A 15,609-nucleotide genomic window follows, 5' to 3' on the forward strand; every position below is an offset into this window, starting at 1 on the left:
GATTGATTGATTGGTTGGTTGGTTGGTTGGTTGGTTGGTATGTTGGTTGGTTGGTTGAAATTCAAACACACATAAAACTGTTTAAATAGTGCCAAAACCACATAATTTGATGACCTTGACCTTTGACCTTGTAACCTTCGTCAAGGTCATTGCTCCACAAGGTCATTGCAAAAGACCCTATGGGTCAAGGACCTTTTGTTTAAGAGTTTTGCCTAAAAATGGCCTTTTAAAAACCATCGATGGGAGTTATGTCCCTTACATGATGGTAAAATCAATATAGTCATAATGTAAAAAAAGTTGCCCCTTGAAGTACCAAGCATTTTTCACTGCTTAATTGTTTTGTATCTATAACCGTTCAAGAGTTATAGGGAAATCAAAGACATATGAAAATCTAAAATATGACCTTGACCTTTGACCTTGACCTAATTTTCTAAGTTAGGAATCAGGGGACTCAAATAAAAACATTCCAGGGTTATACGGTTAACGGTTTATGAGTTAAAAAAACATACCGACAAATTTATTCCGAAAAGATAGATAACTCCTATAAAATTTCTTCGAATCGCTTCGATCCATATACGCCAAAAATTACTGAGGATGTAACGAACAATTTTGTAAAATAAATTTGTCATAATCTTTAACGGTTGCGAAGGAGATGCCGTAACAAGGAAAACAGTGTTTGGGGAGATAACTCCTACAAAGAAAAGTATTCGTTTACGCAGGGTAAATTTCAAAAGCGCATAAACTGTTCGATATCATATACAAAATATCTAAGCGACATATTGCGAAACAAATGTTTATCGCAAGAACAAAATTAGGCGGAAGAAAAAAAAAAAAATAATCAGAAGAAAAACAATAGGTCTTTCCACAGAAAAGTGGAAAGACCTAATAATATGGAAAAAACTGGAGTTGTCGTTCGTTTTACGTTGATAGGATAGATAGCACACAACCTACATTCAGTTGTAATTGGAGGGTTAAAAAAAAAGGGGGGGGGGCAAAAGGGGGTCTCGGGGAGATTTTTTTTTTTATTATTAACGGAACAGAATGGTTAAAAAGGTTTTTTACAATATAAATCAATTGCTTTAAAAAAGCAATTGTAGGGGGTCTTTCCCCCTGTAAAATTAATTGAATTGGGGGTGGGGGGGGGGGGGTGTTTGTTTGTTTGTTTGTTTGTTTGTTTCTGTATGGGGTCTATATTATTGTTACCGGAGAAGTTTCATGTTTAGTTTGGAAAGTTTTTCTTTTATTTTAGGTACAGCGCGCGCGCCACATCACGTGACACGGGTTTATAATAACGAAAAGATAGTCTTTTTATTTCTTTTTAGGTGGGGACGTTAAACAGACAACATCTATAGAGATGGAATGTACACAATGTAATTTCTTTTGTCATTGTAGGAAATTGACATTTTGATGACAGTTCACAAGTAGTGCATGTTTTGGATTTAATTGATCCGGTGTAACTTCAAAACACATTTATTGATTATTTTCTGATAATGTACATTTTTCAGCACCTGTTTGTAACACAGATTAGTATTTCAAACTCGGAGCGGACATTTTATTGTAGGTTTTTACTGAGATTTACGGACCTAGCAAGCTATTTTTACAGCATTGTCATTTCTTTTCTCTAGGAAAAGCTTTGAGAGATATCTGCACCAAGTTTTTTTATAAACGTTTAGTACATGTATGCCCTGCTGACTGCAAATTTTGAGGTCGATTGTACTTGTAGTTTCAGAGAACATGTGGATTTTTTTTCAGAAGTGACGTAAGAACAATATTAAATTTCAATTTTTCTTGAATAATTGAGAGTTTGTTCCTTCAATAAACTGTCATGATTAAACAGTCATACAGATTGATTGATTGATTGATTGATTGATTGATTGATTGATTGATTGATTGATAAGTTGATTAGTTAGTTGGTTGGTTGGTTGATTGGTTGGTTGGTTAAACACGTTGGATAGGGTCAACTGAAACACGGAAAAAGAAACAAAGAAGATCTTGGACCCTATATTAAACACATGAGACGGAAACATGATTGATTGATCATGATCATGATTGATTGATTAGTTGATTGATTGATTAATTGATTAGTTGGTTGGTTGGTTGGTTGGTTAAACACGTTGGATAGGGTCAATTGAAACACGGAAAAAGAAACAAAGAAGATCTTGGACCCTATATTAAACACATGAGACGGAAACATGATTGATTGATCATGATCATGATTGATTGATTGATTGATTGATTGATTGATTGATTGATTGATTGATTAGTTGGTTGGTTGGTTGGTTGGTTGGTTGGTTGGTTGGTTGGTTAAACACATTGGATAGGGTCAATTGAAACACGGAAAAAGACACAAAGAAGATCTTGGACCCTATATTAAACACATAGGACGGAAACATGATTGGTCGATCATGATCATGATTGATTGATTGATTGATTGATTGGTTGATTGGTTGGTTGGTTGGTTGGTTGAACCCTATAAGAAACACATGAGACGGAAACATGATTGATTGATTGATCATGATCATTATTGGTTGATTGATCATGATCATGATTGATTGATTGATTGATTGATTGATTGGTTGGTTGGTTGGTTGGTTGGTTGGTATGTTGGTTGGTTGGTTGAAATTCAAACACACATAAAACTGTTTAAATAGTGCCAAAACCACATAATTTGATGACCTTGACCTTTGACCTTGTAACCTTCGTCAAGGTCATTGCTCCACAAGGTCATTGCAAAAGACCCTATGGGTCAAGGACCTTTTGTTTAAGAGTTTTGCCTAAAAATGGCCTTTTAAAAACCATCGATGGGAGTTATGTCCCTTACATGATGGTAAAATCAATATAGTCATAATGTAAAAAAAGTTGCCCCTTGAAGTACCAAGCATTTTTCACTGCTTAATTGTTTTGTATCTATAACCGTTCAAGAGTTATAGGGAAATCAAAGACATATGAAAATCTAAAATATGACCTTGACCTTTGACCTTGACCTAATTTTCTAAGTTAGGAATCAGGGGACTCAAATAAAAACATTCCAGGGTTATACGGTTAACGGTTTATGAGTTAAAAAAACATACCGACAAATTTATTCCGAAAAGATAGATAACTCCTATAAAATTTCTTCGAATCGCTTCGATCCATATACGCCAAAAATTACTGAGGATGTAACGAACAATTTTGTAAAATAAATTTGTCATAATCTTTAACGGTTGCGAAGGAGATGCCGTAACAAGGAAAACAGTGTTTGGGGAGATAACTCCTACAAAGAAAAGTATTCGTTTACGCAGGGTAAATTTCAAAAGCGCATAAACTGTTCGATATCATATACAAAATATCTAAGCGACATATTGCGAAACAAATGTTTATCGCAAGAACAAAATTAGGCGGAAGAAAAAAAAAAAAATAATCAGAAGAAAAACAATAGGTCTTTCCACAGAAAAGTGGAAAGACCTAATTATATATATATATTATATAAAAGAACTGTAACGATTTTACGACCTTAATATCAGAAATAATGATAGTATAACGGTAGATTTATAGACTTACATCATAATCTTCGGTGATAAATACAGCCTCTGGATTATCAGATGTTTTAGCCTTGAAAATTACTTTTCCTCGATGGACAACAATTTCAACACTGGAATCGCCATTGGGACCACAGTTAGATATGATTGGTTCAGGTCTGTATTTACCAGCTCCACGGTTGATCTTGACCTTCATTCTTATTGCAAATGTTTTCCCGAGGTATCGGCTTTGGAAGCCCCAAATATACAATTTACTATTGCCAACGAAAATACCTTTACCACGGCGTAGGGATATATGACTGTAATCAAAGGCTAATCCACCTTTTGAAATATCTTTAAAACCGTCGTCAAAATTAATCTTAAATTCTGCACTACAATCTGAAAAAAATACACACCATACTTTATAGTAATGAATTGTCCTTCAATTGGTGTCTTCCTCGAATGCCAACATTTTATATGTTACCTATTCCTTGAATGCCAACAAAAATATTTCAAAAGATGTTTATATAGGAACAATAGGTTTTTTATAACTATTTAAATGATTTTATAAGTATTTAAATGTAAAAAATAATTATAGAGAACATGATAAAATTGCAACATTTTATCACTTTTTGATTAGGAAAAATAGTAGCTAAGCCGTCTATATAAAGAGGTCCAATAGCTTGATTGGTAAAGGCACAACTGTAAATAAATGAATAGATCAAAGTAACGAAAACTTCTATTCTTTTTAATGAAAGTTGTACACGGGTAACGTTCCTTATTTGTTTTCAAGTTAGAGTACGTGTTTACATGTAGCTTTAGGCGACTGTGCGTTTGTTTAGATTTATACTTACTCAATGAGTATAGTATTCGATAAGATGCGGATCGGTAGCAATTATTGTCCTTTGGACCGCACATAAAATGAATTACCTTCTAAGGACCATATGAGCCAACTCAACGAAATGTATTCTAAACACAAATATACTGACACAAAAATTGCTATTGGAAAACATGTTAACATCTTGTATTTTGGCACAAAGCTGTCGATAGGCTCGGTAAACCTTGATCTTCTCCGTTACTTAAGTTAAATACAAGATATTTGATATTTTTTTGACATTGACATAATAATAATTTTTATTTGTATTATGACAGAAAGCAAAAACGTGGTCTGTATTTTGGTATTGTAACTTACGTCTATATTGTTTCCTAGCGCTTCCTCTTAAACCTCCATTTCCATTCATGTTTGATTTACACCTACATTGATTCTCACTGTAAATAGTACCGGATGGGCAAGCTCGAATTCTAAGTCCGCCATACTGAGGAGCAAGGTAACCATATCTGTTCATTGGATCTGGCAAGCTTGGGCAAGCTGTTAAATAATGAAGTACAGAGAAATTGTTTCACATATAAGACATATTTTTGCAGTACAATACAGAAGGAATAATTAAATGGAAGTTCGATGGAAAGGGGACACAACCTAAAAACACTTGAGAAAATGTTCGACTTGGAGATTGCATTTCTGTAAATATAGACAATACAATTTCCCATAGGAACTCCCTTTGAGGCTAAAACTTTGACAAATTTATTATTAAGTTTCGTGAAAATAATATCCTAAAATAGAAAGTTGATATGTACTGCTATTTTACTCAAAAGTCAAAACATAGGGCTGTGTGGCATATTTTCAATATTTATATGCCCTAAACTTGATATACTAAAATTGTGTTCTACCCAAACCTTTACTTTTTCACTAATTTAGAATTCATTATTCACCGCAATAGTATGTTTTTATGCTGGTAACATCCCCACGTTATGTCTCTATGGGATGAAACATAGACATCATATCTGGGAAACAGTATGTCAACACATCAAATGATCTATGAATAGTATATATCTGCCCAAAAAGAGGCGTGGTTTGAGAAACAGCTGTATTCACAAAGTGCAACCTGGACGTATTTACCGTTTTGATTTTTCCGTTTCTCTTACTCTTACAAAGGTCATCGATGATATATGACAGTTAATGTATATAGAGAAATTCTGGAAGCGTTTTAGTGAAAATGTGAATAATGAATTGAAAGAAGATCTTCGGATTTCAACAACTAATTTGTAAAATTTTTGCTTTCACTTGGATCGCAAACTTGATTAAAGAGAAAATCTTTGAAACATCATCAGCATGACAATTTGTAAATGTAATCTATGTCCGAATATACACTTTTATATCAAGAAGTCATGATTTCAATTTTGATTTTCAATGACACTGTACTTTAAAAAATAAAAGAAAACTGATGTTCTATTTTGGATGAAGAATCATGGAAACTTTACCGTAGACGACTCAACAATATAAAACATATGAGCATGCATTTAACCATTAACTATATATCTTATTTCTCACATCGCCTTCCAAAATAGATAAAATGATACTAGTAATGATAATTCATTTACATGTTTGAGCAAGCTGTCTTGTTAAAATACTCGGAGTTTCACACTCGTCGTCACACAGATCCCTGCCTGATGCTCTTACACATTCTTTATCGTCGTCATAGCGATAACCTTTAGGACAACATGAGGGTACTGATATCCCTTCTACACATTTGTAGAAACAATTACACCCTCCATCTCTTCTATAATGATTTGTTCCATGAATCAAACACTGGTCTGAAACGAATATTATGTTTTGTAATTTAATTATACATGTAGTTGAACATTGATTTTTGTATTGGTTCAGTGGCAAATGTTACATGCATTTGAAGGACGATATGTTGTATGTGTTCGGGTATGAGTTACTCTTCTTCGTTTCAGCTACGAGTTTGTACGTGCGTGCTAACATGGAACAAGTAACTGTAATCCGATATTTTACAACAGAGACGTAGCAAAGCAAACGCCAATTCTAAAATCTTTACCTGACGATAAGCGACGAATCGATAGGAGCACGGTATACGATAAGACCAACGTTTAATGATAGAAGAACTATAAGACTTTCGGTGTGTATGATTTGAATGTAAATTAATTTAATTATAAAAATTAAATATAATATTAAGCTTGTATATAAAACTTTCCCAGATACATTAAAAAGCCTAAAATATTGAAGAACTGACATTATTGAGAAAATGATTCTGATGTATGCTTGCTATTGGTATAGTCATGTAAGGTTTAGGAATTTTTGTGAGATATAAGGACTCATTTGCTTTTTCCCTACAATACGGGTGAACTATTTTGCCAGATATCACCCATTTTTATACTTTATAAGACATTAATAGCTCATAAAAGGTCATTTACCAATATTCTAGCAGATTCTAGATTACTTAGAGCCAAAATAAAGTATATATGCTATATATAAGATAATTCGAGTCAGCTTTTTCCCACAATTTGAAAAAAAAAAAAATCAAATATCTCGAAAAGGATTTCAATAAACCATGAGTATTTTTGGCTTATTTTTCTCTTCTGGTTAAAAGTTATTGTTTCACATTCAAGATTTGTTTTAATCACATAAATACACCTTTAAAGAATCGTACAGTTCCTTGAAACGTCTCATATAACGGACATATTTAAATTGTTTAGAAATGGTCCGAGACCACAATTGTCCGCGTCCCTTGACGAATATAGTCCCTAGTGTTGACAGTGGGTTACTTGCCATTAGTTTTTATACCCCTTCCAAATTTATTTCTCCATGTTTAATGCCTCAAATTGCAAGTATCTGAGGGGTGAAATTACACTGTAAAAAATTTGGGTCCAGAATTTTAAAGGAAAGTAGTAATTTGGTCCAGCTGAAAAAGGTTAAAAATGAGCACTTCGGAAACTGTCAAAAGATTTCAAGACGCCCCAAACCTAAAATTGTTCATATTTTGAGTTAGAGCCGATGAAGTTTTCTATAATTTTGAGATAGTTTGTCCCAAAAGTAGTACAACACACTGTAAAAATTTCTTTGAGAAAGCGCAGGTGGGATTTTTTTTTATTTTTTATTTATGTTCTAAAAGAAATGCAAAACGAAATAATTGTGGTCTCGGACCAAATGCGAAGATACATTTGGGTTAACTACTAACCCAGATGTATTTGTAACAAATCACTCCGAAGAATAACACTGAAGGGGGAAATAACCATTGGAATCCTGAAATTTATTCTATATCGCTTGGCAATTAAAATTCAAAAGCCGTACAATAAATCGAACCAGAAAAGTTTTATAGTCATATTGCATATCATTATGGTCTGTAGTTTTAACATTGGTGTCTAGTAGCTCACTCATTCATTTATTTTTATTAGTCCTGTCGATAAATACGATAGAACTGTCACCGTCAATATTAATTCAACTGTATAATAGAGTAATTTATAACTGGCAATAATGTGACATTTTTTTTTATTAACGAAATACTTCTGTCATGTCATTCTTTACACTTATTTTAACATATATAATGTATATCTATGTTAATACGAGCATAGTTCATGACACGAACTAATTACGATCTAGATGTAACATTTATACATATTTTAAAAAGCACCTATTTTCTATTTATTAGATAGAAATAATCAAGTGTTTTACATTGTAAAGTGTTCAAACACAAAAAAAAAAAAAAAAAAAAAAAAAAAAAAATCACCCCACTTTTTTTTAGCAAATTTTATTGCATTTTATGGACAGCAACTACTACAGAAATCTTTTAGTGAATAAGAATATGGTTTTGCTTACACAGACACTAAAGAGATAAAATTGAGAATGGAAATACGGGAATGTGTCAAAGAGACAACAACCCGACCATAGAAAAAACAACAGCAGAAGGTCACCAACAGGTCTTCAATGTAGCGAGAAACTCCCGCACCCGGAGGCGTCCTTCAGCTGGCCCTTAAACAAATATATACTAGTTCAGTGATAATGAACGCCATACTAATTTCCAAATTGTACACAAGAAACTAAAATTAAAATAATACAAGACTAACAAAGGCCAGAGGCTCCTGACTTGGGACAGGCGCAAAAATGCGGCGGGATTAAACATGTTTATGAGATCTCAACCCTCCCCCTATACCTCTAGCCAATGTAGAAAAGTAAAGAGTCTATGATATTAAGAATTTTATTTTTATATCGACTTTGTATTCCGAGAGAGAGAAAAAACTACCATACATTTCCAATAAAAAAGATGGCGAAGATTACAATACATTGCACTTACCTTCGAGACAAATAACATCATCTGGTGGTCTACACAGCAACTGCTTCTGGTCCCAGAACATACCAGCAGGACAATCTCTGGCAACAGTCTGAAGTTTTCCACCAAGATAGAAACATTGTACCAATTTATTACATTTACCAGGGAACGGTGCATATCCAATAGAATCGATGAATGCACCCAGATATAGCAAACATAAGGCTAAAATACACAAGAAGAAACAAAATTTACATTCTATAAAATCATCCAAAATATGTGATTTTTACAATATCAATACAAGAACTATAACACTATAAGATATCATTAAAACGATTTATGGAATAGTCAAAAAAATAGTTGAAACTCTGCTACCTTTAAAAGCATTTGCCTTTCTTGAAATGGTCAATAGCTATTCAAAACAGATAGGAATATTAACTCACCTTCTAAGTTAGGAGTAGCCGTTGCTGCTACAGTCGCTGAAGAAGTAACCTTTGTAAGTGATGGTTGTTTGGCTAAAACTGCAGATAGCAATCTTTTTCTAGATAAAACGTCCACATCGTCAGTTTTCAATTTTAATTTAATTTGTTTTGATAACTTTTCTGATAGTGTATTGAGACTTCCACCATTGCTAGGAATTTTGTATGTTGTATCAGGCAATGTTGGTTTTGACCTTATACTCCCTGCTGCTAAAGCTTGATTTTTTGCCTGTATTTTTTGTAGGGCTGTGAGTGCTTTTACAGCTTCTGCTATCTTTGTGGTTTTTGCTGAGTCTACACCTATACTCACTGATGCGGTACCAGTCGACAAGGTATTTCCGTTCCCCTGTATTATTGTATATGTATTATCCCCGTCTTCTTCACGCTTAATAGATCTATCAGTATGTTTCCCGGCTACAGTTATCTGGTTCGATTTAGCATGTTTACCAGAATGAACAAAAGATGATCTCTCCACAGACACAGATCTATCCCTGAACTGCTTTTTAACCTCAATATCTGGTAATACACGACCGTATTTATCTATTGTCAGTTTTATATCAGTTTTTGCTTTGTTATCACCACGTCCTGATTCTGTTTTTATTTTGTATTTTAAGTTTCCGTCATCTTTGCTCCTTTCAATCTTGATCTGAGTAACAGGTTGAGCAGGCAGAACCTTAGCCTCGGACAAAATAGCAGCTTGTTTTCCTTGAGTTGATATGACAGTGTTAGCCTTGTTATCATCACGTCCTGTTTCAGTTTTTATTTTGTATTTCAACTTTCCGTCATCTTTGCTCTTGTCAATCTTGATCTGAGTAACAGGTTGAGCAGGCAGAACCTTGGCCGCGGACAAAATAGCAGCTTGTTTTCCTTGAATTGATATGGCAGTTGTAGCCTTGTTATCATCACGTCCTGTTTCTGTTTTTATTTTGTATTTTAACTTTCCGTCATCTTTGCTTTTTTCAATCTTGATCTGAGCAACAGGTTTAGTTGGAAGAACCTTAGCCGCGGACAAAATAACTTTTTGTTTTCCTGGAGTTGATTTGGAAGCTGTAGACTCCTTCTTGGTTATGAGACTGGAACCGACATAATTTGAGTCTTTTTCAGATTTGATTTCACCACCTAATGCGTTCACTTTTTGAACATTTGCTAATTTTGAGTTTGAATTGTCCTTGTCGTTTACATTTTTTTTAGCAGTTTTTACAGCATTGATGGCGCCATTAACATCGGTCTTTTTCAAATCGGCTTTGATTTTAATTTTAAGATTCCCATCATCTTTGCTTGTATCAACACTTATTTTGTCTGATTTTATCTTTGATAAATTGTCCTTTATAGTAGAAATCGTCGAGTCTTTTACATTTTCAGCTTGAACCTTGATTTTTAATTTCCCATCATCTTTTCTAGTATCAACGGTAATCTTTGCATCTTTGCTTGTATCGGATGCTTTATCTATAGACACATCGTTAACCTGTGTTCCTATGTTCGTATCATCAGATGGTTTATTTATAGTTATATCGCTAACCTGTTTAACTAAGTTCGTATATGATGGTTTATTAACAGTTAAACCACTAACCTGTTTACCTAAGTTCGTATCTGATGGTGTATTTACACTTATTTCGCTAACCTGCGTACCTATGTCTGCATCAAATAGGTTATTGAATTGTAAATCTTTCTTTGAATTTTTAAACATTTTGGAACCCAGTTTCGATCCTTTAGGTAACAATGCAACAACCAATATATCCGAGTCGTCAGTCGAGCCTGTTCCGGTGTTCATGTTCATACCGAATAATTCAGATGGTGACGCAATTTTTTCAGTAAGTGTAGGCTGTATTATTAAGTTAGGAAATTCTAAGTGAAAATCCCCCATTCCATCTGCATCTACAATTTTAGCTCTAGGCATTTTTGCTATAAGAACATTTCTATCCCCAACAATCGCTAATTTTGCCGTAGCCTGTATCAACTGAAAAGAAGAAATGAGTTGCAATCTAAAACTGTACAGAATTTATTTGTAGCAAACAGTTGAGTGAAACACAATGTTTATTAACCTCAAAATTCATGTTTTTAGGTGTAAATATCATCTTTATATTAAAACAAAAAATTACCTGCTGTTTTAGTGGTTTTTTTTTGTTGTTGACGTGACTCGTTGATATATAACCCATATTTCTTATATGGTAAACAATAACTACTTTTATCGAAAGGAAATCATGTTGTCTTTAAGTTTTTATTTGTAGAAAGATTATTTTCCCACGGAACTTTCGAGAAATCAAACTTAACCAATTTAAATCTTTTAATGTTTTTTTTGCAGGCTTACATGCCTAATACATTCTAAATTACCGACTTTTGTAAAAATAGCTTCCTAAGTGCTATTTTGACGGTTCCGACAAAAAAATATTTATCATTTTGTAAATTTCTGTTTATAGTCTATTTATTAAAACAATGCTTTTCTGGTGCTTTCTTTGTACTTAATCAAGAAAAGAGTTTTATTCCATTGATATTAAATAGCTTGCAGTCTATGACGTAGCATTTGAGTAATTATTCGTTTTCATTGTTTTAAATTGACATAGATAAAATTGAGAATGGAAATGGGGAATGTGTCAAAGAGACAACAACCCGACCAAATAAAAAACAACAGCAGAGGGTCACCAACAGGTCTTCAATGTAGCGAGAAATTCCCGCACCCGGAGGCGTCCTTCAGCTGGCCCCTAAACAAATATATACTAGTCCAGTGATAATGAACGCCATACTAATTTCCAAATTGTACACATGAAACTAAAATTAAAATAATACAAGACTAACAAAGGCCAGAGGCTCCTGACTTGGGACAGGCGCAAAAATGCGGCGGGGTTAAACAGGTTTGTGAGATCTCAACCCTCCCCCTATACCTCTAACCAATGTAGAAAAGTAAACGCATAACAATACGCACATTTAATTTCAGTTCAAGAGAAGTCCGAGTCTGATGTCAGAAGATGTAACCAAAGAAAATAAACAAAATGACAATAATACATAAATAACAACAGACTACTAGCAGTTAACTGACATGCCAGCTCCAGACTTCAATTAAACTGACTGAAAGATTATGATGTCATCATATGAACATCAGGCACAATCCTTACCGTTAGGGGTTAGTATCATACCATCATAACATATATGAGAAGAACATAACCCGTGTCATGCCAACAACTGTTTTTAGAATAAATGTGTTTAGTTCCGATGCAAAGACCTTATCAGTGACTCAATATTAACGCCAAAATATGCAATCTTTAATGACTTGACAACAGTATCGTAATTATATCCCTTCTTAATAAGTCTATTCAAAGGTTTTGTAAGTTGCTGAGGTGAATACTGACACCTTTGTGCTTTATAAAGAATATTTCCATAAAAAAATTGGATGTGAAATACCTGAACGTATTAGAAGTCTGCATGTTGAGCTATATTTACGAATGATGTCTTTATACCGATGATAAAATTTAGTAAATGTTTTGACTAGTTTGTGATATCGAAAACCCGGGTGTAATAATTTTTCAGTAATACATACATTTCACTCGTTAAAATCTAAAACATTGTTACATACACGAGCGAATCGTACAAGTTGAAATATATAAACACCGTAAGATGGTGACAAGGGAACGTCACCATCTAAAAACGGATAATTAACGATAGGAAATGAAAAATCATCCCTTTTATCATAAATTTTAGTATTCAGCTTTCCATTAGTGATATAGATATCAAGATCGAGAAAAGGGCAGTGGTCATTGTTAGTATTAGCTTTATTTAAAGTGAGTTCAACAGGATAAATTTCATTAATAAACATACTGAAGTCGTCATTATTGAGAGCCAAAATATCATCCAAATATCTAAAAGTATTATTAAATTTGTTTATCAGATGTTGTTTCGATGGCTCTTTGCTTATTTTTGTCTATGGAATATATGAATATAAACGAGTGAATCACTGGGTTATATTAAGCATTAATTAGCTTAATAATTAAACTCTAGTTATTCTACCTATATGTAAGTATTTTATATTGTTAGGTGACAATTGTTCTTAGCACTTGCAAGACATAATTAACTCGGAATATTGATTTACTTGTTGTGTTATCCGTTCAGGCGTTTTTTACTGTAAAGAATCGTATAGAGTAAAAGACATGAGTACCGATAATTTCAAACACTTCTTTTTAACTATATACAGCTAGACATCATCTTTAAATTGACATACAGGAAATATCATGCTGTATCAATTACAAAAATTACAAATTGGAGGTATTTTGGATCGATATATAATAAGGATCATTTATTATTTTTGAATGCTTCTAAAATCCGTTTAGGTTCATCCACATATCGCTTAAGATTCTATGTAAATATCATAGTCAATTAATACGTGTTTGATAGATTCATAAATGTATAAAATGAAGATAAATAAAACTTCCTTTGAATTCCGATTCTCCTTTGAATTTCTTCCTTAAGAATTGTTTTTCGAAAATGATATATTATTGTTTATAACATTGTTGTTTTAATTATATGGAAATTGTTTGGGACCACCTGCTTTGTTCTACTTGAGTATCATTTATTTTGAGTGACGTGTTAACAAAACAGAATAAAAAGAGACTAAATTGCAGTTTGACTTTGTCACGATATTATGCTTAATTTCGTGCTTTTTTGTGTATTCTGTACATCTGAAGATCAATATCACAAAATTGTAGGCGATTGTAACCTTAAAGTTATGATTGCAGCAAATACATATTTTTTTTTCAATCAGAATGCAATAAAAATTAAAAAAGATGTCGAAATACCGTGTAATAACTAAATGATACTGGATCTAAGTCAGGAACCACGTCAGCTGTTGTGTTCTGCCATACTTTAATGACATTTCTTTGTCGGAGAACTTTGATTATTTCTGTTTTTATCTAAAGACTTGTAGTGATTGAGAACTTTGAAATAATAGACATCTGTCTGTTATACTAAATTGTAAATTGATCTCATGATAAGATGATTTATTTTAATTTTTTGTTCTTAAATTGTTGTATCATTTACTTTTACCCTTCATCCTTTAAAATCATATTCAATGTAAACACTTACTTGGGGCTTTGGTGTGTTTAGAGTTGCCTGAGCACAAGAGCACCCTTGTAGACCTGTTCCTAGCGCACCATGCTGGGTAAGCGATTTTGATGGTAGGGAAGGCTTCAGTATGTTCCATTCTTTAGGAGATGTACCGGAAATATCATCTAGAAATGCGGGCCGTGGTCGTTTTGTATCTACTTCCGAGACTAAAAGTTGTTGTATAAGCGGTTTATATTGCTTTATTGACTGGACCCTGGCTGCCGAATTTGGCGCTGCTAGTATTTCCCTTTTCGTAGATCCAGCAGTAGTATGAGCCGATGATGAAGCAGTTCCTTGGACTGGTATAGATATGGATTTAGTTGGTTTTGAAGGCCATGAAAGCCTTTTCAAAGGCCTAGGTAATCTCATTTGGTTGGCTAGTGTTTGCTGGTTTTTAAGTTGATGGTTAACAGCGGCATTTCTGAAGCTTTGCGAATGTCTTTGTGATTTAATTTGATTGGCTAAAGTTTGTTGGTTTCTAAGTTGAAGATTGATAGCTGTATTTCTAATATTAGGGTTGACACCTTTCATACCTGCATCTATATTTATACCCACTGAAGGCTGTTTGGGTTGAGGTGATCCAGTAGCTGAACTTGGCGACATATCTAATTTTTGTGATGCACCGCCTGTGTTTGTGCTATGTCCAATGATAACCCATGAACTTTTTGTTTTATCTTGATCCTGATTTATTCCTTGTGAACCGTCCTGATTTTTCCCTTGTGAACCATCCTGGTTTTGTCCTTTAGAACCATCTTCTTCTCTAAATTTATTCCTTCCAGTGGATTTATGTTCGTCTGATTTTGAAAGTTCAACCTGTTTTATTTCAATTTCTATTTTCTGCATTGTTTGTTTATCGTGTGGATCTTGCACTGATACTTCATTTTGTTTATGTTCGAATTCAAGCTTCTGTATTTTATTTTTGTCTTGATTGAACCCTTTTGAGTCGTCTTGATTCATTCCTTTAGAACCATCTTCATTATGTTTGTCAACATATGTTTGTATATCAGATATTGCAGATTGGAATTTACCTACTGAACTTTTGTCTATATTTGTATTACCTCTAGGAACCATATTCATCGACATTTTATTAAGACGTGATCCAGAGCCAGAGCTTTGATCGGACACATATTTAGAATTTGGTGAATCTGAACTTACAGAAGACATTCCAGATCTAGACGAAGCTCCTCCTACAGGTGATGTCATTCCAGACAATGACGAAGCTCTTCCTGCAGCGGGTGTCATTCCAGACACCGATGGAGCTCTTCCTGCGGTGGATGTCATTCCAGACACCGATGAAGCTTTTCCTGCAACGGATGTCGTTCTAGACACCGATGGAACTCTTCCTGCAGCAGATGTCATTCCTGACATCGATAAAGCTCTCCCTGGAGCGGATGTCATTCTTGACACCGAATGAGCTCT

General features: G+C 33.8%; 1 protein-coding gene across 1 annotated transcript in view; it reads right to left on the reverse strand.

Annotated features, from left to right (window-relative positions):
• Positions 1–15,603, reverse strand: part of LOC143085264 (uncharacterized) — a 79,683-nt gene extending 64,080 nt beyond the window's left edge. Inside the window, exons 1-6 of the mRNA XM_076261513.1 lie at positions 14,170–15,603; positions 9,064–11,056; positions 8,648–8,845; positions 5,937–6,149; positions 4,690–4,866; positions 3,541–3,896 (exon numbers count right to left, since the gene is read on the reverse strand). Coding sequence (XP_076117628.1) covers positions 3,541–3,896; positions 4,690–4,866; positions 5,937–6,149; positions 8,648–8,845; positions 9,064–11,056; positions 14,170–15,588 — 4,356 coding nt within the window. The 5' untranslated portion in view covers positions 15,589–15,603. The remainder of the gene's footprint in view (positions 1–3,540; positions 3,897–4,689; positions 4,867–5,936; positions 6,150–8,647; positions 8,846–9,063; positions 11,057–14,169) is intronic.
• Between the last annotated feature and the right edge of the window lie 6 nt (positions 15,604–15,609).

This window comes from Mytilus galloprovincialis, chromosome 8, assembly GCF_965363235.1.
Source record: "Mytilus galloprovincialis chromosome 8, xbMytGall1.hap1.1, whole genome shotgun sequence".
Classification (NCBI taxonomy): Eukaryota; Metazoa; Mollusca; class Bivalvia; order Mytilida; family Mytilidae; genus Mytilus; species Mytilus galloprovincialis.